The sequence below is a fragment of the Tympanuchus pallidicinctus genome, unplaced genomic scaffold (assembly GCF_026119805.1).
Source record: "Tympanuchus pallidicinctus isolate F22 unplaced genomic scaffold, pur_lepc_1.0 scaffold24, whole genome shotgun sequence".
NCBI classification, from domain to species: Eukaryota; Metazoa; Chordata; class Aves; order Galliformes; family Phasianidae; genus Tympanuchus; species Tympanuchus pallidicinctus.
The window spans coordinates 4,616,163-4,638,440 of record NW_026294741.1 but is presented as its reverse complement, the minus strand read 5'-3'; the positions used below and the strand labels follow the sequence as shown (position 1 = coordinate 4,638,440).

At 50.6% G+C, this 22,278-nt stretch overlaps 2 protein-coding genes across 2 annotated transcripts; both read right to left on the bottom strand.

Moving 5' to 3' along the window:
- Positions 1–34: 34 nt before the first annotated feature.
- On the bottom strand, positions 35–4,088 carry RILP (Rab interacting lysosomal protein). Its single transcript, XM_052688709.1, has 8 exons — positions 3,800–4,088; positions 3,428–3,551; positions 3,077–3,198; positions 2,724–2,915; positions 2,482–2,648; positions 2,231–2,353; positions 865–948; positions 35–628 (listed from the first exon to the last, which is right to left on the bottom strand). The coding sequence occupies exons 1-8, from the start codon at positions 4,046–4,048 to the stop codon at positions 487–489; spliced, it is 1,203 nt and encodes a 400-aa protein (XP_052544669.1). The 5' UTR covers positions 4,049–4,088; the 3' UTR covers positions 35–486.
- A 72-nt stretch (positions 4,089–4,160) lies between these two features.
- On the bottom strand, positions 4,161–22,216 carry PRPF8 (pre-mRNA processing factor 8). Its single transcript, XM_052688707.1, has 43 exons — positions 22,106–22,216; positions 21,907–22,016; positions 21,659–21,827; positions 20,884–21,048; positions 20,571–20,789; positions 19,786–19,998; positions 19,388–19,513; positions 19,205–19,310; positions 18,586–18,776; positions 18,279–18,398; positions 18,012–18,201; positions 17,724–17,843; positions 17,261–17,395; positions 16,942–17,071; positions 16,366–16,562; positions 16,055–16,261; positions 15,802–15,965; positions 15,356–15,482; positions 15,038–15,230; positions 14,502–14,689; positions 14,039–14,277; positions 13,809–13,955; positions 13,351–13,561; positions 12,957–13,073; positions 12,619–12,866; positions 12,250–12,429; positions 11,643–11,778; positions 11,246–11,415; positions 10,829–10,958; positions 10,516–10,662; positions 10,137–10,297; positions 9,661–9,852; positions 8,928–9,165; positions 8,563–8,691; positions 7,878–7,991; positions 7,561–7,734; positions 7,114–7,307; positions 6,688–6,927; positions 6,463–6,604; positions 5,957–6,097; positions 5,552–5,691; positions 5,200–5,402; positions 4,161–4,484 (listed from the first exon to the last, which is right to left on the bottom strand). The coding sequence occupies exons 2-43, from the start codon at positions 22,004–22,006 to the stop codon at positions 4,330–4,332; spliced, it is 7,008 nt and encodes a 2,335-aa protein (XP_052544667.1). The 5' UTR covers positions 22,007–22,016; positions 22,106–22,216; the 3' UTR covers positions 4,161–4,329.
- Positions 22,217–22,278: the final 62 nt, after the last annotated feature.

The following is a 22,278-nucleotide window of genomic DNA, read 5'->3' as shown; positions in this document are numbered from 1 at the left end:
CTTGCCGGGCTCCTTCCAACACAAAGACAGAGCAGAGGTTGCAGTGGGCACCTCGTCAGAGAAACAAGAGCCCAGTTTATTTTTGACTCCAGTCCCAGAGCTGGGAAGCACCTGATCCATGCGGATAGCTGTGCTCCCGTAAACACGAAGATTGCTGAACTTTTCCAATTTCCAGAAGCAGGAACAAGTCCCAGCACAAAACCAATTCACCCCACATTCAAAATGTGTTCCCAAAGGCCACCCAGCCCTCACCAGTGCATGCTCAGCCCGGCATGGGGAAAACAGGGCAGCACCCAGACAGCTCTTCATCTTCACATTGCAGGGATGGGGAGATGTTGGGAAGGGATGATGTGAAACCCCCACGTAGGGCAGGATGGGGCAAGGTGCCTGGAGGTGCCGAGCTGCTCTGTGCCAGCTGAGCATCCCAGCCGTGCACCACGCTGTGCTCTGTGGCTCCCGGTGACGCCACGGTCAGATCCAACAGGGTCAGAGTGCTGGTGTGCCTCGGTCTGGTTTGTGCTCTCCCATCTGCTCCTGCTGTGTGTCCAGTGAGTCGATGATTTCCCAGGCTCCGGAGCAGCTGGGCACGGGAGGGTCTTTGCTGCTGCCTTGATACCATAACCCAAAGCTGTGGAGAGAGCAGATAGCAGGCGTGGGGGAGAGGAGCCTTTCTAGGGAGCAGCTGCATCCCATCCTCCCTCCATGTGCACAGCTATGTGGCAGCCCCAAGGAAAGGCACATCCCCAGGATCCAAGCACATCCGTTCTGCAGCAGTGCCCTGGCACTGAGCTCAGCAGGCATCGGGCACACAGCTGAGCCAAAAATCTCCACCCCACCAGCACCTGAGTGTGGGATGGAACTTACAAGCTCCTGATTTTGGATTCTGGAGGCGGAGCATCCACACAGTCTGCACCTCGAGCCGGGAGCCAGGAGCCTTCCTCTTCGTCGCTGCAGCACAGAGTGGGAACAAAACCCAGGCTGAGTGCTGTGCTCCCCAATCCCTCACCATCTGCTGCTTCCCAAAGCCACTGCTTTGTTCCCAGCCCACAGACTTCTTCTCAGAAGGCAGCTCCAAAGCCCAACACTTGCTCAGCAGCTGCTTTGTCCCAAGTGGCCGCAGCAGCAGAAGCCACAGCCCACGCTGCAGTCTGTGGGCACCCAGCCCTGGCACACTGCTCAGGGAACTGTGGCTGCTGCCATTGCTTTGAGGCTGCAATAGGGCATCCCCAGCCCTGCAGAGATGCCAGGGCTGTGCTTGAGCTCAGCCTCAGGGGTACCATCAGCAACACCAGCTGCAGCATGGGGTGATGCTGGGGACAGACCTGCAAACAGCAGGATGGCACCCCAAAAGATGGCAGGGAAGGAGCTCATAGAGCAGAAGCCACGCTGGGTGGGCAGGTGGTGAGCAGTGTCTCAGACTTCTGGGCATACAAGGGCACAGCTCCCACCAACGTGCTGAGGCTGCACAAGGAAAAAACAAGCTGTGCTGACTGGGGGAAACCCCTGCTCTCCTGAAAATCTTGTTCTGCCTCTCCCACAGCTCTCATAAAAGGTTTGGGCAGGTGAGGAGGATCCATCCCTATCCTAACCAGCCCAGACCGGCAAGTCCCAGCCATGAGCGTGGCCAAGCAAACCTGCCCTGCTTGCTCCAAGCAGCACCGACAGCAGAGCCAGGACCACTGCGGGCTGGGATGTGGCCTCAGCTCCAGCCACAGATCTGCTCCAGGCCGCACAGCCCCCCCTGCACCCCAATGCAAGCAGCAGCTGCAGGAGGTTGGAATAGCATAGAAGAGCTCAGCCCTCTTGAGACCTTTATTAAAGCCCACGCAGAGCAGTGGGATACAGCTCCGCTTCCCCTCCTGGTGCTGAGCAGATCTGGAACAAATGCTACCCAAAGTTGTCTTGCAGGGAACATCCCCAGTGCTATTTCCACAGCTCACAGACTATGTGCCCCATCACCTTTCCTCCCCACTGTCATATCCGTACAAGGAAGAGCAGCACACATGGAGCAGGCATGTGACATGTGACAATGATGTGAAAGCATCAGCAAAGAGCCCAGCCCCGCAGCACCAGGCCAGGGCACCCAGCACAGGCATTGAACCTTTGCCCTCTGGCGGGAGGGCAGGGACAAGGCCAGAGCCCAGGGCTGATCTCTCACAGGTGCCACAGTGCACGGAAGCACCAGGGGCAGCGTGCAGGAGGTTCCAAAGCTGCCTTCAGCTCAACTCACCTACTCGCTGACTCCTCCGCCGTCCCCAGCATCTTGGCTCTGATTTTTCTTCTCTGCTTTTTGATTGTCGACTTCATTGCATCCAGGAAGAAGCTGGGGATTCTCTCTTCGTTCAGCAGCTCCCTGGAACAGAGAGCCCACGGGTTAGCTGAGAGCTTTGCAAGTAAATGCTGCCTGGGGCTGCCAGGAGCACTCTGATGGGTCATAAGGTGCTACAGGGACAGGAGGGACGTGGCTCTTGGAGGGCTCACCGCTGGTAATAGGCCAACTCCTCCTGCACCAGGAACAGGTTGGTCTTCAGCTCGTTCCGCTCCTGCAGGATCTGCTGCAGCTCTTCCATGGAGAAGCAGCACTGAGCCGGGCTCCTGCTCGCATCCTGGCACGGCGGCTCCTCTGCAGGCAGCGGTGCTGCTCCTTCCTGAGGATGGGCAGCATGAGGGGCGAGCGCAGCCCCCAGAGCCGCACTCTGGCAGCCCCAGGTCCCCCAGCTCACCTGGCTGGGCTGTGGCAGCGGTGCCTCGGGGGCAGCCCTGCTCCTCCTGCTCATTTCCCTCTGGGTTTGCAGCACAGTGGCCTCCAGGTCCGACTTCTTCTCCAGAGCGCTCTTGAGCTGCGCCTGCACCACGGCCACTTTGTGCCGCAGCTCCTCGTTCATGGACATGAAGCGGTGCAGCTGCTCCTGCAGCTGAAAATGCAGTGACAACCAGGAGTGAGGCACAGCAGCGCTGCTTGGCCACCACCCAGGACCTCAGCGCAGTGTGGGAATGGCATCTGCCCCAGCGGGATCACGAGTAGCAACATCAGCCCCAGGGGAGGTGACATGAAAGCAGGTCCCCAGGCACTCACCGCCTCCGTGTCTCGGCTCTTGCAGACGATCTCATGAGCCTGGGCACGAAGCTCATCCCTCTGCTTGTCCACCACCTCCTTCAGCCGCAGCATCACCTCTCGTTCCTTCCGCACCGTGCTGTCTGTGCCCAGAATGGGGGAAGGAGTGTGAGCGGCTCCAGGGACCCAACGACATCCACGGGATGCCTGTCCCTACCACCCTCCTGTCACCTCCTGGGATCTCAACTCATGCCAACGTTATTCTGCCCCAAAACCTATGGGAGTCTTGAGGACTCCATGGCTTGCAGAAGGCAGCGCTCCCATGGGGACAGGCGGCGGTGGGAGAGCACCCCAAGCTCACCAGACACCCACCTTCCTGGTGGTGGCTCTCTGCCAGCTGCCCCAGGAGCTGCTGGTTCTGCTCCTCCAGCTGGGCCAGGCGGCCTCGCAGGGCTCGCTCCCGGCGCTCGGCCTCCCACAGCCTCTGCTCCAGGTCCTGGGGGACAGGGACAGCCGGGTCAGGGCCAGGCTCGGGGGGCTGGCGACAGCTTGGTGTGAGCCGCGCCAAGGAACGAGGGACAGTCAGCTCTAAGCCAACCCCAAGGGACGGCACTGCCCCCAAGGACACCGCCACGAGGATAAACGCCGCCAAGGAAGGAGGGCCACGCCAGGCACTTGCCCGCAGGGACGCGGCAGAGGAAGGCACCGGGGACAGCCCTCCGCTCCCAGCATCGCCCCGCTCACCTCCGCATCCTGCTGCTCGGCCAGCAGCGCCTCACCCTCGGAGCCCACCGGCGCCACCAACGCCTCCAACAGCTCCAGCAACCGCACAACCGGCGGCACCAATCCGGCCACGGCGTCGGGTCCAAAGCGGCCCGAGAGACGGCGCAGTTCGGCGCCCAACGCCTCCGCCATGCGGTAGACGTGCGGCGGGGCCAGGCGGCCCGGAGGCGTTCGCCACAGCGGCTCCGTGCCCTGCGCTGGCTCCGCCATCGGCCCCGCCGCCACCGGACGTGGCCCCGTGAATGCTCCGCCCCGTCCCGCCCCGTCCGGAGCCGCCCCGACGAGGCGGGCGCCGTCCCACCGACCTCCATAGGCAGCAGCGTTCAGCTTTGTAAAAAATTTATTAAGCCACTCTAAGACGGTACAACCAACGGGACGTGGCGGCTGGGACAGATAGGGGGCAACGGAGCCGTGAGCACGCGAAGGGGGGCACGAAAAGCAGGAGAGGATGTTGAATATCAACAGTACTAAGAGTTGTCGGGGTGGCAGGATCAGGCATAGAGGTCCTCCCTGTCGGCGGAGTAAACCTCCCCCTCCTGCAGCAGGGCGAAGTTGAGGAAGTGAGAAGGACGATGGACCTCGTGGTAAAACTCCTTGGGGTTGGCGAGCTGCAGCTCGTACTTCATGTTGGGGTCGTGGCGAACACCTGGAAAAGAGTTCACATGTGAGCCAGCACCCCAGGTCCCTTCCAACTCGGGATATTCTATGATTCTTCATCCACCTGGAAGCTCCTCCTGCCCTCGCCGCCCATCAGGAGCTTAATGGAGCCCTCTACACTCGTGAGAGAATTTTAAAGCAGAACAGCTTAAGCAGGAAGTTTCAAACCCACAAAATCATCACACACTGCGTTCCACAGCTCCTCCCCTCAGAGATTCAGAAGCAGTGACCCCATGATCCGTTCTGGTAGAGGAAGTCGAGCATTTTGTCTGCCCATCTCTTCATTTCCTGATCCCCTCTGCAGCTGGCTGTGGTTCACCACGCTGGTGTACTCATTCCAGGACCCCCACTACCCTCCCCTGCTGGGCACAGCTTTTCTTTTGCATTTTCCATTATCATCTCTTCTTCCTGACAGACATTAATTATTCAGTGGCAATTTACCAGACACTACAATCCAGCAACAGAAGATGATCTCAGGTCTGATTTTTGCTCTCTTGCTGTCTCAAATCATTAAGAACTGACATCCCTGTACGGCCACCAAGGGAAGGTCAGACTACAATGCTAATATAACCCTGCCAGTTACTTAGAGAAGGTCAAGCTTCAGGCACATAAGGAATGCTCCCCTCAAAGAGCTATTTCCTTCTCCTCCCCCAAGCTATTCAGGCTGCCTCCCTTCCTGCCCCTTCCCTGGGCAGTCAGCTCACCCATGAAGTTGTAGTTCCAGGATCCCTGTGCTGGAACCATGAAGAAGCCGAGGAATCGATCTGACAGCAGCATCTGCACCCTCTCATAATGGGATGGCAGGTAGCCCTTGGGGTTGTTCCCTTTGTCTGTGTTCTGCCTGCCCCACTCGTAGCCACTTGGGGTCAGTTTGTAGGCTGTCAGTGTGCAGGAACCTGGTGTAAAACTGAAGGAGGGCAGAGAGCCGGTGGGGGTCACGTTAATTTGAGACGGAGGAAAAGAAGAAACGAGTAAACAGACCCTTTCTGCCACGTTTTTAGACCTTAGTGTGTTCCCAAGAAGGGAACGCAGCACAGAAGCCCTGCTGCCTCTCACCTGCAGGTGATGATGATAGTTTTCTCTCCATCCCAGGAGGGGTTGTCAGCCATGACTTTGGCATGGGTGGTGACATCCTGCGGCGACAGCTGCGGGGACTCATTGGGTTGGGTATGAATCCACCCCAGAGGTTCCATTTCCTACAGAATGGAAAGTGAAAATCATTCACTCAACAAGAAGAAACTGAAAGCCACGAGAAAGGTTTATGAGTGCTTAAGCACAGTACAAAGTACACAGGGACTAAAGGCTTCGCCCTTTCACCTGATCCCAGATCAGGCAGACTTCAGAGGCGAGTTTCTGAGGCAAACACACTGGAGCTGAGTGGCAGCAAGACTCCCCTGTCACCTGGATCTGTTATGGAAGTGATGACCTTCCACCCTCCCTGGGAGCAGAAGCTCAACTCACCTTGAGGTATTCGTGCTGAGGCAGCTGCCCTGGGAGATGCACAGTCTGGTGCGTTCCCCACTGGGGTACCATCACAATGCACCGGATCTCCTTCACTTGGGGATTATCAGGAGGACTCACTCCATAAAGGTAACCTGCAATCTAGGAACACAAACAAACACCCACTTTACAAGCCTAGAAGAGACCTCCTATAACCGTGTGAGAGTTGGTGGGCAAGACCTCAGGTCCTAAAGCAAGTTTCTCTTGCCCAGCAGCTCCTCACTAGAGTAAGGTTACATCATAGTTATGTTATGTTCTGGACTGAAAGCTCTTCGGGCCACCTGAATCTGGCCTAAAGAAGCCTTTTCGACCTGGAATGCACTCAGCCACAGAATGGATGCCTATCTCCAGCCCAGAAATAGCAGCAAGCTCCCAGCCTTTCACCACAAGGCCCTGGGAGCTGCCTGCCCAGGACTGGTGCATGCACAAGCTGCACAGACACCCTAACAGCCTTGATGCACACTCACCTGGGCTCGCAGATCTGAGATGCAGATGAATTTCTTCAACACATTCTTGGGAAGAATGTATGTATAGCCTGTTTCCTTTATGTCATCTGATGAAACATAAATGTGGTTTGTTCTCAGGTGGAGATTGGCAGCGGAAATCGCTCTGTGAAGAAAAGGAGATGATTGTAACAGGGCCCACAGATCTCACCTTTTCCAACTGTGCAACAGCTCTGTCCTCCCTCCTACCTGACTCGCCACTCAGTCTTGGAGGAGAAAGTCTGGGTTTCGTAGTTGCTGGTTGTGGAGGTGATGATTTCATCCCCATGTTTGTTAACAGTGCGGGTCTGTGTGGCTGTCAGCTGCGACTGCTCCTTGGTTTGCTTCTCAATTTCTGCAATCTGCTGTCTCTGCTGAGAGGGGGCAGAGATCTCCATGCCCAGGATGATGTCTCGGATCTCTGATTGCGTTAGGGATGCAACGTTCACACTGAAAGAGAAAACCCATCGTGTCAGCACACATCAGATCCATCTCACAAATACAAAAGCTCAGAAGGCACTACAGAAAAATGAAACAGAGACTTTTTAGGACAAGCAGAAGGGCAAGAAAAAAAAAATCACATGATACAAAGATAAGGAAAGGCTGATGGGGTTCTGCAGCAGGACAGTAGCTTACTTGTTCTTCTTGCCATAGTCAGCAAGGATCAGATCTTTCAGCTGCACCTCCACCTTGATCCACTCCTCATCTGTCAGGGTTGGCCAGATGTGGTGAGGCTCTGTTATGGTTGTCTTGTCCGGTTTCAGAATAACTTTGGCTCTGTCATTATTCACATGCAGTGCTCGGAGAATGAGAATCAGACGTGAGAATGCCTTGGAGAGAAAACAAAACAAAAGATGCAGCTTGTCAGAAAGAGAGCAGTGTACTTGGTTTTCTTCCATCACACCACTCTTCTGCTTGGGTGCAATGAGAGCACGTGAGAATTGTCAGTAAATCAATGTGAAGAAGAATTCAGGCAGACCAAGAGCTAGCTCTCTGGAGCAAACATGGGAGGACTTCTGAAACCTTGGCTCTTATTTTGTGCCTGTGGGAAAGCAAAGTGCAGGTTACGCATGACATCCTCACCGTGTAGGAAGAGATGGTTTTCAGCCAGTCATCGTAGAGATTGAAGAGAACCATCTGAGGTTCAGTAGCCTTCAGGATGAGATCACCAAACTTCTCCACTTTCAGGCAGGCCTGGAAAGGCAGCTGCAACTCGGAGCCTTTGATCACAATATTGGGGAAATCCAGCAGGTGCACCTGGAGTTCATTGAGAAGAGGAACTAATTCACAACCAGTGCAGAACATCAGTCCAGATTAAGCCCTTCCCAGGAACACAGAACTGTTCTGCAACCTCACGAAGATTTTATAATGTCCCTGCATTGCACTGTGTGCTTTGTTACCTCAAGTGGGTCCAGCATGCCCTTTCGAGTCACTATGATCTGCTTAGGCTGCTCCTCCACAGGAAGTGAGCGGATCAAGGCAGCCACCTCTTCAGCAGTCTTCCATTTGGCCAGCTACAAAGAGACAGTTGGGTTAGAAAAACATCTCTCAGCTAACAGCAAAGTCTTCACACCTCTTGGAATCAGAGACTCCCAAACCAAATTCTAAAAATACAACATAAATTTATGGTTTCAGAACGGTGACAAGGCCTAACATTTCCCTCTCAGTGAACACAGAGGGCAGTTCCCATTCCTGGAGTTCAGTTACTCCTGACTGGCTTGCAAAAACAGCTGATTACACCACCTCCCTGGCTTCAGCACCTCAGTCCTTGCACTGCACAGGATGTTCGGCCAAGAGCAATGTGATTTGCTGTACCAGTGAGCACAGCACCATTTCTCAAGTGCTGCTTGACACAGGCTCTTTACAGCTCAAAAACATCACAACATCAGTGTCTGCATTCTTACACTTTACCTCATGCTACTGGTTGCCAGAGCACAGGTTATGCACTAGCAGCAGGGGCTCCAAACTTGTTTCAAGGCAGGAAGAAAGACCTTCAGCAATGCTTTCTGCTCAACTGAGTATTCCAAAACATCAGTGCACGTCCCTGCCTCACTGCCAAAAGCACAAAAAGCAGCCAGGTCCCACCTGCCCGAGACGCTTCTGTCCTGCCCACACAGATGTGTGGATGATCTTCAGGAAGAGCTGCCCGGTCCTGGGGTTGAAGATGAAAATGGCTCCATTGATAGGTTTTGTGGTCAAATTCCCTTCAAAAGTCTGAGAAAATATGAAGTGGAAAGTACAGTGAGATGAATGCAGCCTATCCAAGCGTTTACACAACAGCTGACTTGTTAAACTACGCTGGAAATGCAAGGACTGCTCTGTGCAAACTGCAGAAGATTTGGGTGCACGTTAATTCCTGGTTTTCCCTCAGGCACACCTCCTCAACCATCCTGAGCCAAGGACATTTACAGCCCCTATCCTTCCCCCTTAAGATGCAGCTCTGGCCTTACCTTGTGAATGGTCACTCTGTACACATTGGTGTCGTCCACAAACCAGATGATCTGGTTGGAGAAGAGCTCCCCATAGTTCTGAGAGGAAAGGTAGGGTTCTGTGGGCTCAGATGAGTACAGCTGCAAGCCCTTGCGGATTCGTTCTCTCAGCACATACAGTGCAGGATTTGCTTTCATAATTTTAGCCATAGCCTGCTGGATCAGAGGTTTGCTACCAGGGAACCAGTTCCCGTATGCACTGAAGAGGAAAACAGAGACAAACAATTGCTGCCATCAGGTCTAAGATGAAAGGATGACAGCACAAGTCTTCACGTGCAGTGGAGAGGCACCTTTCAGCCTGCTGTCTATTAGTGGATGATTTCTTTTGTGACGTTCTTGGAGCTGTTCAGCTACAGCTTTTCCCTTCTCTTCCACTCAGTGGGAAACCACAGCACGCACGTGCAGCAGTCCCACAAGAACTGCATCTTCTGCAACTGTCACACTAGAGAGGTCTGCCTGCTGGGACACCTCTGCCTTGCTCTTTCATGAAGGACAGCTGCCTCCTCTTACAGATGGCCTTTAAACAAGGCCTGTCCCTGAGCCCCATCTGACAGGGATCTCTTAAGAAAACAATTAGTGAGCTGAACCATTATTACAGCAACTCCTGCCTGGAACACAGCCCAGTTTGAAGATGCACTACGAGACATCCATAAACTATCAATTACAGCTAGAATACAGACAGTGCAGTTCTTACCTGTGTAAATTATAGGCCAGATCAATGGCAATGAGCACGCCAGTGGGGGATGGATAGATACTCATGTTGTCTGTAGTGTAGTCCAGGAACTTGGCTCTTGCATAGCGCTCGATATCATGGGAATCATAATCTCCCCAGCGCAGCTGGATATCTATCCAGTACTTCTGAGTGGTGGTGCTGTCCATCACATCTCTAAAGAAGAAAGCAACCAGAGTAATTAGATCTTGCATAGAACTCTCCTGCAGTTGCTGCACATCTCTTTGGCAGAGAGCCCGATCACTGAAGCCAGGTACAATACACATATCCTATTGGAAAGAGAACATCTACCCATACTAGCCCTGCACTTTCCAGGCATGACTATATCCTCCTGGGTACCCAGAGAAGTGTATCAGCCCTGGGCTCCCCAGATATAAGGCCTTTTGCTCAGGGACAAGCTCAGCAGCTCTTCTCTGCAGAGATAAAAGGGAAACACTCACTTAGAATCCGCAAGCAATGATGGACGTGACACGTTCCACTTGTAGGAAGCAAAGAGGAGGATATCTGCACATGAGGAATTCATCTTGTATGATTTTCTGGGATGGATTGTCTCCTTCTGCACTGTTTCAATCTCTAGAGCATCCAGCTCCTGATCAAACACCTGGGGAAAAGGCAGTCAAAGGTGAGCTGTGTTCAAACAGTTTAACTAACAGAGCCTATCCACAACGCAGGCATAAGCAGGCACCCAGGAAAATCCACTTTCCTCCCCTTCTCTGTCAAATTACTAGAGGAGTTGCTTTGCTATGGTCATGAGCAGGAGGCTGTTAGTACACAAGGAGTGAGCGTGCACTGAACAAACCTAGTGAACACACTGCTCACCTGACACAAATCCATCACAATGCTCTCGTGGATCTTCTGCCACAAGTGAGCTCGGAAAATCTGAATGAGAGAAATCTTCAGCGTGGGGATCTTGCCATGCATAAATATACCTGTCAAATCCAGCTGCACCTGAAAGCCAACGTATACCTGCAAATGGAAAACAGGTGTGAGAACACATAACAGCACAATTGGTGAAGTTTAGAAAACAGAACTGCTGCTGTTCAGAAGGCTTAGATCTACAGTTCACCCAAAGAACCACTTTAACTGCTCTCAACTCAGCACAAGTTCCTAAAGGCTAATTCCAGATACTCACATTGGCTCTGTTAATGGTAGGAGACCACCACAGAGTAAATCTTCTGTTTGGAATCTGATTCAAACCCGACCTCTGGGCATTTGTCAACTTCTTCCACTTCATGGACTCCTCAAAGCCACTGGCCTTCTCCCTAGAAGAGACAATCAACTGTGTCAGATGCTCCTAATCACAGCTGATTTTCATGCACCAATAAAATAGAAGGGAGGCACAAGCATATAAGGAGCAAGGACTGTAAAGAACTTCCATGGAATCACATGCATGAATCTAGTTATAGTTCAGTTTGAGGGTACCTGGCATGGCACTATATGGTGTGCTCCTGGAAAACAGAACAGCTCAGCAGAGTAAGTGTAGCTTGAGCCTAGAACTCCTCCTGGTGCACCACTAAGCTCCACAAGGCCAGATCAAGGTTGCTCTTACCAGAAGAGACCCTCCCATGTGGGGAAGTAAGTGCCCTTGAACAGAGTGTGCTCCAGGATCCCCTCCACGCCGCCCAGTGCTTGGATCATATCAGTGCGGTAGTTGTTCAGGTTCCACAGCTTCCCATCGTGGCGTTGATGCGTCCACCAGAATGGGTTCTGTTTCAGGACCTGTAAACCACAGCCCACCAATGAGCAGCTCTGCATTCACATCATTTAGCCACGCTGCATTCATTTCAGGAACAAAGCAATGTCAGCTAACAAGTAAAAAGCCTCATGCACCCGTTCTGGAAGATACAGCTCATCTACAGGTTTGGCTAGTACCTAGCAGGCAATTCAGACTGGGCAGTATCTAAGATGATGCCTGAAATTCACACTGAGAAATTCCCTGTCAGTACCTGGTACTGCTTGAAGTCAGTCCTGACTCTCCATCCTTTATCATAAGCTAGGGTATGCCGGTCCTTCTGGAAAAGGGTATTAATACGAGGAATTCCTCTGTCCCAAGAGTCCTCCAGATCTTCCAGTGTCAGCCGCCTGAAGAAAAAAAACCACCCCCATACTGTTACCTCTCAATTTTATGGCAGTGCATTAATATTTCAGGCAATGAGATCACAGAAAGAACACAGACTTCAAGGCTCTAACAGGAGAGGTTCTAAAATGACTGACGCTCGGAAGCTCAGAAAAGCACCCACAGCCATCACTATGAACAGGCTGATGTCAAACAGCCAAAAGGAAAAGCCTGCCCTTGTAAGAGAGCAGAACTAAGGAAATGGGCCTGACATCAGCTTTTCCTGGCACCACCTGGCCTATCATTTGCCTTCAGTTGTGCCAAGGCTGTACTGCTTGCAGAGTCCATGCCCTCCCCAGAGGTAAGAGCGTGCTTTGCAGGCAGTTTGTACCATATATCAGAGGTCCAGCAAGGTCTGCAGAACTCAAGCAACGCAAGGCTTCTCACCACTGTCTGCTCACCTCCCCCAGGCACACACAGATCTAATTGAAATATACCTGTTCTGGGCTATGGCCTCCTGTCGCTTGAGAGCATATTCTGCCCACACTCTCTGTGAGTCAATGAACTCGCTCTCCCACGGCTGGATGTAACGATACAAATTTGGGATGAGCTGGTCCTCCTCGTGACTCATCCCTGAGCGAAAATGAGTAATGCCAACATCGGTCTGCTTGGACCACCTGGAGCACAGAGGCAGAAGAGTGAGGTAGGAGCAATGGGACATCACCAGTCACATTGGTATGACCTACAGCAAAGACCTGTCTCTGTAACAGGTTGTGGTTTAACATTCCCAAATATTTTAATGGGAAAAAATACCTAACAGAACTCTTAAATCACGTGGGCATTTCAGATAGGGCAGTATTACTCACCTCAGGTCAGACTGTGGGATGAGAACATGTCCCATAGAGAGCATGCCCAGACCTCCCAGCTCTTTAGGGGTGTAGAACACCACAGGTGGAAAACGGCTAGGCATTTTGGAATTCAGACCAATTTTGATTCGAGTCTGGATTTTATTCTCACACTTCACCAGCAAGTCAAGCAGCTCCTGAGTATTTACAACAGCTTCCCGGAAATATGTCATCAGGCCAATCAGAGCTGTATTCCACTTATTGACAATCTAAAAAGGAAGGCAAGGGATCAGTTTGAGAGCTGATCGTTCTTCAGGCATCTGCAGGAAGTTCTGTCACACAGCTCGCTTCCCCCTTACCTTGGTGAAGGTTGTAGAGCCAGATGCCATGAGGATCTGCCTCACTCTGTTGTGAAATCTCTGCATAGACTCATCATCAACACGCAGGAAGCACTGAGCTGTGCGCTCCTTGGTGACCTGCAAGGGCACAGGGCTATGGGTCACTTACCAAGCACAGGAGGGGAAGAGTCTAAGCAGTTTTGGGTCCTCCCTTATCACTCCCCAAGGATTTCCCATCCCTTGCAGGAAAGAAAGCTCCCGAATTCATTTTAGTTCTACCTGTCAACGTGCTCAGCTACACAGCTGCCAAACACACGCTGCCAAGTGCTCCTCCAGACAGGTACGAGCCTTGCTTCGATGCTGGGTACAGACAAAGCAGGGACTGCTTTCCCAGCCTGCCAAACTCTCCCCCTACCTCATTCTGCAGGTTCCAGACACCATCCTTGTGGGTGAACTCCTCATAGCTGGTGCGGCATTTGGGCAAAATGCGACACTCAAAACCACACATGTTGAACAGCAAGTTGGGGTTATCCTTGCTGTAAACAGACACGAAGCTGTTCTCCCACTGCACCGTGGTGACGGATCGAGGCAGGCGGTTCTTGATATCCCAGAACACAGCACGGCCACTGAAACAGAAGGCAGGCACAGTGAGGCCAGGCCCCGAAACTAAGGTGAAATACAAACTAGACAAGTTCTCACTGCTTTCTCAGCACTACGGTCTCTCACACCAATCGCTCTCTGTCAAAACTATGACACAAACCTCCTCATCTCTTCTTCCTTTCCTGATTACCCGCCTGTCAACCTCAAATACTTATTTATCACAACTGATTTTCCCACCGCTCTGCTCCTTGTGTTTCCAGGTTCATCACTCACAGGTTGACATCGTGCTTCATGAGGCGCATCCGAGCATCCCGAGGCCAGCACTTCTTATTGTTGTAGCCTACAATGTTCTCGTTGTTGGGATCCGGATGCTCTGTCAGGTACCGCTGAATCAAGTCCCTTGCCTCATCTGCTGTAAACCTGAACAGAAGAGGATCTGTGGTGACACAAACATCTTCCTCAGACGGACTGCCCACACAGATGAGGACCCACAGAGCTCTCACCTGAAGAAGATGTGAATGCGGTCGATGTATCTGCAGAAAAGGCGAATGGGATGGGCCACCTCAGTTGCAATGTCTTGGAAGCTGAGGAAGTCATTGGGCATCTGGGGAGGTCCAGCCATTTCACTGGCACGGTGCAGACCCAGCACCAGCAGGTCCATCACAAGCCCATAATACTGGACAATGAAGGAAGCAAACTGCAATCCACGAATAATCCCGTAGGAGTTTGTGTGATTCATGTCCTGAGGAAAAAGAAGTGTGAGAAACCTGACTGTCACAAACCCCAAAAGCATTTATCTGAGCAGCTGCTTTTCAGCAGGGCCCAACAGGGTTTTCTTACTCCCTAATCACCTCTTTCCCCAGCAAGTCTTGTATCCCAGTTCCCCCTTCATCACCACCACCACCACCCATGGGTCACAAACCACTCAATTATACAGCCCACGCATTTTCTGACAGTAATCATCACCTTGTAGTTGATCACCACGTTGTTTTTTGCTGTCATGTAGTCAGCAATGTTGTGATCAACAATAAGACGCAGCAGCCTGTTGAGTAAGGTCAGGTCAATCTTCTCATACATCTTCTCAAATCGAGATTCCAGCATCACATTGCATTCACCTTCACTTGTTTCCCAAACATCTTGCAGATTATTAATGCCTGAGGAGACAAACGAATGCGTCCTGTTATGTGAGGTGAAGTTTTGAGTGCAGAAGCAGATTTCCAGGCATAAAGTCAGCATATTTTCTCTAGTGCTTTTCAGCCTCTTTTTTCCTTCCAGTCTGTCCAGAAATTGGAACAGAAATATATATAATCAACCACAAATGTTACAGAACTTCTCTTTCACCAGTGTTAACCTACAAAATACAGCCTCGGAGTGCAGCAACAAATTGTATTACTGCTGCAAGTATGAAAATTCAGCTTTTGAGTGGACTCTTCAACAGCAAGCTCCTGATAAAAAAAAAACAAACAAACTCATTTTACTATGGAACACAAGAGCTCACTAACCTTGGCACCACTTGTACACTAACAGCGGAGGAGGTTCAGTGTCAGCAGGCTTGATCCAAGGAGGGAAGAGTCTTCTTTTATCAGCCTCATACCACAAGTACTGATCCAGATAAGCATCTGTGATTTTCTCCAAGGGCTCAACATCATAAACAGGAACCAGGTGGCTGTACAGATCCATGAACTCAATGCCAACCTAGAAAAGAGATGGTAAATCTGAAGCCTATACCTGACAGAGAACACTCTTAGCCTTGCTGCCATTTTGTACCTGAACACAGTGCAAGTTTTTTTGTATTCTCTGGTTTTCACCACGATCCTTACCTCCTTGAAGGCTCTCTGAGTTAAAAGGTGTCGTTTGATTCTGGACAGAGCTTCATGAGGATTGTCATAAGCCTGCTCAATCAAGCCCAGCTCCTCCCTCTGTGACTGATTCAGACGAGATTTCACACTGAAAGTGAGAAAGAACAACAGTTTGTGCACTCAAGCACAAACAAATCCCTGCTGCGTTGAACTGATGAAAGGTAAGTGCTCAACCAAGCTGCTCAAGACAAGATCTCTAATTCCTCACAATTCACAGTCAGCCCCATTGGCAGAGTCCATGAAGGTAGCCTTGGCAGTACCACAACCCATGGCCTCAACCTGCCCATTCTGGGTAAATGTTACAGTGCACTCGATTCCAGGAATAATGGACAACAAAATAGTTTCAGAAGCCTTACCCAGAGCAGATGTCTGACCTTTAGAGAAACTGGTCACTTCCCAGTGCTTACCTGTAAGCTTCCTTCAGCCTCTCCAGGGCCAATATGAGCAACTTGGTATCGTGCTTGTAGGACAACGGGGGGAATGGAATGGGTGAGAACCTCCTGCTTTCCAGCCAGTGCACTGTGGTTGTGTACACAGCAACGGCCTCTTCTGCGGTGATGTAAGGCCCATCCTGCACAACCACAACACCATGATTAGTCAGTGAAAGTTTGCCTGTGGAAACAGCACCAACTTGGGCAACCTCAGGCAACACAGAAGTACCTTCAGGTAATTATGCTGCCGCTCCTGCTCAGCTTTTAAGTAGAGTCTGGTCAGCCGGCCCAGATTCTTCTTACAGACAGTCTTGTCCACAGTGGCACCCCGACGGATACGCTCTCTGTTGTAGTGAGCTGTGTTTGTCCACCAGTCAGCTTTTGCCTTCACATACCTCAGGATCATGTTCTCAATAGGAGTTGGCAGCCCGGGAACCTGGGAAGGGAGAAGTAACATCAGGGCAGGAGCAGGAGCCTTTGTCAGAGCAGTTCAGCTGGACAGATGTTACAATTGAAAGAAAGGCCAAAAGAGGGACTTACTTTCCAGGGGATATTGGCCTTCCAGCACCGCCAAGCCTCACTCAGATGCTGCAGGATGGTTCTGGCTTTGTTCTGTTTGATCCCTTCTGGCATCATGTCCAGAATGTCATGCATAACAGCTGCCCTCAGCTCCAGGTCAAAGTGAGACTCCACACGCTGCTTCGTGACAGTCTTTGCTACACCCTTTGAGTGACGGCCTGCAAAAAGCAAAATACTTCAGCAGTTCAGACATTACTGAGCAGTGCTGCTCTTCTTTGTATTAAAGGAGCGTCCTCCAGAGGTGCAGGATGCCAGAAGAAATTCAACTGCTACACCATTGGAGAGGTTGGAATACATGATCAGGAGGCTATTGACCCCAGAGTGCTATGGAGCAGGGAATCCCATTTCCATTTAGAAACTACTGTGGATACACTGGTGTTGTAAGAGCTCTAAACAGGACAAAAGCCATTGGGACTGATGTGGAATACAGGCACAGATCACCACTTGGAAGAGAAATCTGGAGTTTAAGCTGGCAAGCAAACAGCATTAATCTTTACCAGACACCCTTCGTGTCCAAGATTTACACAATGGGCTGACCTTCAAACTGCCTGGCCAGCAGATTCCCCAGCCAGCGTTCCAGCAGTGGCGTGATGCCCCTCATGAAAAACAGCCACACTCTCCAGCCTGGAGCCCAGAAGCCGCAGCCTGGACCTTTGCCCACAGGCCCCTGGAAGAAGAGAGACATGGTAACAACAACTCATAGAGAGACATGGTAACAACAACTCATAGAGAGACATGGTAACAACAACTCATAGAGAGACATGGTAACAACAACTCATTTGCTGACGCTCCAGAACACCTCTCTTGTTGGTCAGTTTATTTGGAGTCACCACCTGACTGGAAAAGCAGAACTTACTGTGTTAAACCTGTAGTAGATGAGATGTTTCAGGTCCTTGCACATACGAATCTGCCTCATTAGTTTGTACTTGTATCTGTACATCCCTGTCAGCTGACCAACATGGGCAAAGATGTACTGCAAGCCATCTGCCAACTGGAACACAATGAACACAGTCAGAGATAACAATAAATGCTACACACATTGCCTCAAGAAGCCAGGCTTATTGTGTAGCTAGGAGTAGAGTGCATCAGGCTGCCCAAAGCTCCTACCAGTCACTCATGAGATAACCAATTCATGTAAGCTAAGCTAACAGCACAGCACAGAATTTCACACAACACTGCATGCTTTCTCCACTGCCTTCTTCTCCAAAACGCTGCAACAATCAGTCATTCTGTGCATCCTGGATAACCCCATCCTGACATTCCTTCTCACAACTTCCCCTCCCCACCTTTAAAAGAAAAGAAGAAAGAATCAGGCCTACCTGAAATGCATCTACATTTCCAAGCCTGTACTGGACATGGCTGTCCACCACCAATTTGGTCAGCCGCAGAACCTCTCGGCACAGATGGAAAGCATTACCAAAACGGGACTTTTTCCTTTCCTGGAAAAGAAAGAGATTCAGCATTTCTGTAACAATGTTGCCTAAGAGTCAAACAGCTCCAATTTAGTCTGAACAACAACAGGACAACTGAGTCATTGCACTCAGTACTACATTAGTCTACCACTTAAATCTTCAAGTAAACTTTACTGTTAAGCACCCAGGTTGTACCTTAGTGGTGAGGGTCTTCACTGGCTTCAGGTTAAAGTTGTAATCCAAGTGAAGGTAGTTCAGGTTCTTTCTGTGGATCAGCAAGTTCAGCATATTGTAGCCCTGGCGACACACCTGCAGGCCTACTTCCACCCAGTCCAGCTTTGTTGACTGGAAAAACTTCGTAGCCTTGAAGGAGCGGAATAGGTACCTGAAGAGAGAACAGTCTTTAATTAGCTGAATCCCTTACACAGCTCAGCAGTTCCCCACTGAATAGGTCCCATTTACCTCTTCTTCTGGGCCTTAGGGGGTCTGTGCTTGAGGGCATTCAAAACGTAGTATTTCAGCAGCTTCTGATAGGAGACTCGTACTTTCACTGGCTGGCCAGCTGGGCAGTGCTCACGATACCTAGGGGTGAAACAGACTTCAAATTTTCAGATAACTTACATTCCTTCAAAAACGAGTCCACAGACTCTCCTAACATCTCTAGAAACCAGGCAAGCTTCACAAGATCACTTTTTCCCCCCCACTGTAGCATAGCACTAATATTAAGGTCACAACCACTAAATACACTGTCCCCACAGGCAGAACTCACCAGTTCTTGACCAGTGGGATGTCGAGAGCTCTCCGAGTCCTCCCAGACCTCAGATTGAATGGCCGTGGGGCCCACAGCAGGGCAATGCCATTGGCTGTGTTGTCTGTGTAGAGCGGGGTATCCTTCAAGAAAGGTTCCACGAACTCTGGTAACTCAAACTCTTCATCATCATCAGGCAGTGGTTCCTGACTCTGAAACCACAAAGCACACAACGCTTGTTTCCTGGATGATTCAAAGCTTCAGCTTAATTTTTTAAGTTAACCGAGTAAAAAGCATTTCTTTCTTGTCAAGGAATAAGTGCAACAGTGCTGATTATCTGAGAAGCAAAAAACACTCTAGAAGGTGTCATAGAATTACCTCTGGCTACCTGTCAGAAGACCATAAAACAACACCGCAATTTAGGCACTGAACTTTATCCTAGAGACCACAGGACACAGCTTTGAGCAATTACAGAAAACAGCTGATAACTGCATGAGGTTTTTCTTTGTGAAAGCACTTGTGCTTTCTCCTAAAGAGGCATGCATCTACACTATTATCAGAAACGAGGCTACAGAAAGATGCCAAAGTCCCATTGCCTCCACACAGGTTTTATCGTAGGTTCTCCTGGACAGTGACTCACCTTAACAGAATGCCTGTGTGAAATGGGGTTGATCAGCGGGTCAAAGTAAAAAGCTGGGAGATCAGGATCTTCTGTTTTAATGAAAACAACGTTTGGAGTATGATACCTGCAACACATAACGAGTATGAGGGCATGCTGGTGGCTTCTCCCTCCTCTGCTCACCCTTGAGACTGCTGTGCTTACCAGGTCAGGTGGACGTGGTGGGGAAGGTTATTGTACAGGTATGGGAAAGCAATTTTGTACTCTGTCCTGATTGGCTGCCTGATGATAATTTTGTTGATGTCGTTAAACTCATTCCAGTCTTCATCCCTCAAATAAGGCAAAAAGAAATTGTCACACAAGCAATTGGGGGAGACAGAAAGACAAATATTCTTGACCAAAGATGCAGCATCAGTGCCTTTCCTTTCGCTTATTCTTCACAGTAAGAACCACTGTCCAAAGCAACAAGCACATCACAATGCTAAAAAGAGCAAATGCTCAGAATTAACAAACCCAACGGAAGGTACATGACCACGGATCAGTGACCCTCGTGATCTTTTCCCAGATAACTGCCTATCTTTACTCCGAGATTTAACGCTTACTGCAGATTGATGTCTCTAACAAGAGGCTCAAACTTGGGACCTCCAGGAATAGCCATGTTCAGCGCCTTGGAAGTGAAAAATGCTTTCAGGTCAAACAAATAGAAATAGTTGTCATCCACGAGGTCAGTGAGCAGCTGATTGGCCAGCCGATACAGCGTGGACATCATGGGCAGAGTGAACTGCCAGCGCTGGTAGGTAGAACCATTCACATACCTGCAGAGAAACAAAGCACTCATTAAATACAGCCAGAAGACAACTCGTCCTTTACCTTTCTCTTATTTGCAGAAAATATTAAGGACAGCTAACTCTTGTCCCCCTCGAGACAGGAAAGTAAAATTTACAGGCTTGTTGAAGATTTCTATGAGCTACATCTGCCCAGCTCCCCTCCCTCTCCATATCCAAACTAATGTCTGACAAGATTCAAGAGGCTCCAGCGTGCAAGCATACTCTATATTTAAAATATAAACTCAGATATAATCTAGATGATCCAGGCTTTCATCTTTATGGCGTGGCAAGAAACATCAGATTTTTACCTGCCTGGATAGAGAGGCCTTGATTGCCTTCCCTCAACACTGAAGACAGAGGGATGACTTTACAACACTCAGTTTGCCCCTCCTATCCTTGAGGGAAGGTCTTCTCATCCCATCAACACCACTCATAGACCAACATTATACAAGCAAAATTAATGCACTTTTGCATATGTATAATTTGCATAGTGCATAAAGATTTTGTTGTTTGTTTTCTTAAATCCCCACAGTGAATTGTGCTACCAGGCAGACACATACTTTCTATTGTCTTTCAGTGGCTGGTGGTCATAGAACCAGTCCAGTACTGGGGCATCTTCCTCTGGATCCAGTTCAAGCTGAATTGCTTCCAGGGGCTCCACATCTAGGATGTTATCAGCATAATCCAGTGGAGGTTCTTCATCATCAAATGGGGGAAATCTCATTCTCTTGAAGTGACGTCTGTCCCTTTTCTCTCTCCTCATCATAATCCACATGGACCTGGCAGAAACCAGAGACCATCACGTGCTGCCTTTATTGTGGAAGCACAGTTATTCGCTCACAGCACCCCCCCAGTTAAGGAAAAAGCACTTACCCCCACTGTGCAATGTACACTGGCTCTATAACCCAGGGAATCTCATTCACAAAAGAGATGGCTCCTGTGATGTGATACAGGACTGGAACATCTCTGATTTGCTCCCAGGGCATAGGCATGTTCTCCAAGAGCTTCAGAACAGCGTGAGGCATGTACTTCAGAGCACTACAACCAGAAATCAAGGAAGATCACAGCTGGAAGGCATGTCCAGAGAGCAGTCACCTCCCTGTAGCAAGTTCAGTTACCTGTATACCTTCCACTCCTAGAGATTGCTCAGCTAACTTGCTCATAAAGGCCTTCAGTGATGAACCCACAAATTTTCTGTACTATCCTTCTGCTTCACAGATTTCACTACCAAACGTTTTTTTCTACTGGTTGGCTTCACAGAGATTGTTATAGATTATAAACATTCAAGAATAATAACACTAAAAGATACTGAATGAGTTTTTATGGGTAACTCTACACAAACGCAACAGACTGTGTTTTGCACAAGACAGTTCTCTGGGCCCAAACAACAGAGAAACGCTCACAGAACATTTTAATCATGAAATAAAGAAAAAAAAGCTGATTAGTTCATAATCTCCCCCCAAAACCTCTTTTAAGCTACAAGCTATTCAGAACGATGCTTTCCCTTAAGAACTCCAAGCATCGACTTCATCAGCTTATCCTCTCCTGCACCCCGCTGACACCCTCGTGCTGCGATGCTGCTGCCTGAGCACAGCTGCCCCCGGGAGCTCTGCGCTGAAGGCGCTGCCCCTCAGGGGGAGCTCCGTACCCCAGATAGACGCGCTTGTCGTGGCGGAACTTCCTGTTGGTCATGTCGCCGTGGTCGCGGATGATTTTCCGGACGTGTTCGGGAGGCATGTCCTCCTTCTGCGCGTCCACGAAGCCGAATTTCCTCTTTTCCGCATAGCGCTTGGCCTGCAGCTGCTGCCACTTGCGGGCTGCGGGGACAGAGAAGCAACGGGATGGGGTCAGGCGCGCCCCGTTCAGCGAGGCGGGATGGGGAAAGGCCTCACGCACCTTTCTCCTGCAGCTTCTCCTCAGACATGTAGTCGGGCAGCGGTGCCATCGGGGTCGGCACCGGCGCGCAGCCGCCGCGGTACGGGAAGACGGCGGCCATGGCGACGCACCTGCGGAGAAGGGAGAACGGGATCAAAGCGGGATCGCGGCTCCCACCGGACCCTCCTACGTCCCTGAGGCCCGCCCCACCCGCACACACCGGCCGCTGCGACGTCCCGCACTCCCCAACAACAATGGCGGCGCAATCCACCGCCACCGCGCCTGCGAGACCCGGATGTGGGCGGTGTGCGCAGCCAGAGGGCTCGCCCAATCAGCCTTCGGGCAGCCTGACAGACAGCGAGAACAGCCTATCAGAGTACGGAAAGGGCAGGA